General features: G+C 52.4%; 1 protein-coding gene across 1 annotated transcript in view; it reads right to left on the bottom strand.

The window, feature by feature from the left end:
* Positions 1–257: 257 nt before the first annotated feature.
* LOC105567212 overlaps positions 258–2856 on the bottom strand; it is a 10233-nt gene continuing 7634 nt past the window's right edge. Inside the window, exon 3 of the mRNA XM_012021888.1 lies at positions 258–2854. Within this exon, the coding sequence (XP_011877278.1) occupies positions 2486–2854 (369 nt within the window). The 3' untranslated portion in view covers positions 258–2485. The remainder of the gene's footprint in view (positions 2855–2856) is intronic.

The following is a 2856-nucleotide window of genomic DNA, read 5'->3' as shown; positions in this document are numbered from 1 at the left end:
CTGCATGTCGAGACGCGCGGTAGATTACAATTTCTACATGTCTATTCGAGGCCCCGCGGGCCTCCCGGCGTTGCCTCCCTTCCTCTTTCACCTTTGCCTTCTCCTCGGTTCTCTTTTCCGCGAATATAATACAGAATATCTCAGCAAACAATGCATACACACATACGCATGCACGATGTCGATGAACGGATCGATATGGATAGAGATTTGGGGAAGGGGTGGGGGGGGGGGGTTGGATTAAATTAAAAGGTAGTCTAAATACTAGCTACTTATTCTGCGAGAAAAGACAATCCAGATAGCTACACATGCCAGTACACAACACGTTACACAGCAAACAATAAAAACAAAAACAAAAAGAACCAATGGACGAGGCACAACGATGCTCGGTAAAAAAAAAGGGAAGGGGGAATGCGTAACAGTATTAAGCGTGCACCGCCGAATTCGCACTCACACCACCGCGGTTTGGTGAGTCTAAATATCAGTTCGCCTGACGGGGGATCTTTGCATCTTCGACAATACCAACGGAGATAAATTAAGTGCGTCCGATCTCTCTCGCAGAGAGACACGGAGGGGGAGTATTTTCGACAACGCTTAAAGTCGTAAGATACACGATACCAAAAAAGAACGCCAACATTGCGACAAACGTCGGGCTTACAATAACGGCAATGCGTGCCCAACCGGTGTGCTCTTTTGCCTCTATGTATAATAAATAAAAAATATCGACCGCCTCAATAAATAATACGCGATTTGCTTTAAATTAGAAGAGTAAACAAATAAAAAAAAAAGAGGAGAGAATTACGAAAAAGAAAACGGAGAGAGCTGTTGGACGAACGAGTGCTAAACTATACTCGATTATCCATGATTGTCCTCACCGAGCAATTGATCACACGACGCTACGTTACGTAACTAAGATCTACAGATATAATTAATTAATTAATCCATTAATCCATAACGATACTCTCTGTTTCCTCGCAATGTCTCTATTGCACGGTGACTCTCGTCGACGCACACTACTCTACTTTGTTTCACCTAAGCTGAGCTTTGTGGCCCTGGCCATACCACAGCGATTCACCCGACACTCGTCCGATCCGAATCTCACGAACCATTCCCGTGGGCTCCTGGACGCCGACAGAACTCGCGCTCCTACGCTGTGCATTCGTCTCAGATCGTTCTCTATTCTTCGCGATTCGGCGATACCACGCGCCCTTACCAACCCTTTCGCGCGCGACACCTGATCGAGATTCACCGGTGTACAATACACACATGTATGTATAGATATATTTGAGTGCGTATATTTAAGTAAAATCGGGAGATTGGACTAGATTTGCGCGCGCGCGCGTGTCCGGCCGTAGTCATGTACGGCCAAAACAAAGAACACCCGATCGCAGGGGGGAGGATCGCCCCCCTGCGAGCTCCCCGTTTCGCGCGTCCGTCGTACATGATTCAATAAATACCATACGTGACTCCGCGGCGCGCCCGCCGGCGCGATACAACGTCTAAAGGGAAATTACGTCAGTGGTGCACGCGCGATGCCCGAAGTAGAAATTATTTCGGTATCTAAAAGCCGCGCGCGCGCACGCGGCCTCGCGTCGGCGTACGCCGAAATAGTTGTACGCCGTGTTTCACGGGTAGAACGGAGTCAATTTGTGAAAAATGGACGAGACACGCAGCAAAAGTCTGCGGACGTTGAAGCGTGCGTTGAAAAAATGTCAAATGCGCGAACAATTAAACGGCGATTTGTTGACGAGCCTTTGGGGCCTCTCGACCCGCAAAGCCTTTCTCTCTTTCTCTCTCTACGCGTGCCGTGTCTCACGGCATAACCGCGACGACCGTCGTTCCTTCTACACATAATATAAATTGCACAAATTTGTAACAATCGTTATTGCTCGCGTCGTTCTATCGAGATTAATCTCCTCTCTCTCTCTTTCTCTTCCGAGTACATTCGGACTCGCGGCAACGAGACGCGCCTCAGCAACGCCGGCGTCGCGATCTCTAGCGCACTGCAAATCTAAGTGTGTATTTTCACACGTATGTGTAATCTGGTGAAGCACTTTTCACACGCAACGGTACGACCAGACCCGCGTCATTTTACGCATTTCTGTTTAAAGAGAAGTCACGCGTCGCGATTTTGAACGGAGAGAAGCGTGCAAAAATTACACGTATGGAGGAAGGTTCCCTATCGCGAGATAGGCTTCTAATGTGAGATAGCGGGTTTTCAATCAGAAATCTTTTCTCGCGACGATGAATTTTCCACTGAACAGATTTCACTTGGACCAACGGACGACGCTTGTTAATTGAACCGAAACCCCGCTGTCCCATATTAAGCAACTTGTCGCATAACAAAGGACTTTCCTCCACGTGTAGAAAAGTGGCACGCTTAGATTTGCGGTGCGCCTCCTCCGCCGATCGTTGAAACGTGTCAGAACGTCGCGTGCGGCGGGAACGGGGGACGGAGCGCGAGGGGCCGACGAGCGGCGAGCGCGTACTACCGTTGGGGGTGCGAGTGCGACATGTGGGGATGGTAGGCGGCGTGATGGGGCGGCAGGGGCGAGGGGCATGATTGCTGGTACGGGCCGCCGGCGAGCATCGGGCCCGGGCTCGAGCACGGCACGAGGTGCGAGCTCGGCGAGGCGGCGGCGGCCGCCGCCGCCGCCGCCGCGTGTGCATGCGCTATGAGGTGCGCGTGCTGCGCGTGCGAGGGTGGCGCGTGCTGCGAGCCCGGCGGCGGCGGTGGCGGCGGCGGCGGATGGGCCACGGTCGGGCCGCCCGCTGGCCCGCTACCGGGCCCGGTACCAGGATAGCCGGCGTGCAGCGAGCCACCGTGCGGCGAGCCGTACACCAGTTGCCTTACTTTCT

This window comes from Vollenhovia emeryi, unplaced genomic scaffold, assembly GCF_000949405.1.
Source record: "Vollenhovia emeryi isolate VEMERY1.0 unplaced genomic scaffold, V.emery_V1.0 DF939140.1, whole genome shotgun sequence".
In the NCBI taxonomy this organism is placed as follows: domain Eukaryota; kingdom Metazoa; phylum Arthropoda; class Insecta; order Hymenoptera; family Formicidae; genus Vollenhovia; species Vollenhovia emeryi.
This window is presented reverse-complemented; position numbering and strand designations above follow the sequence as displayed.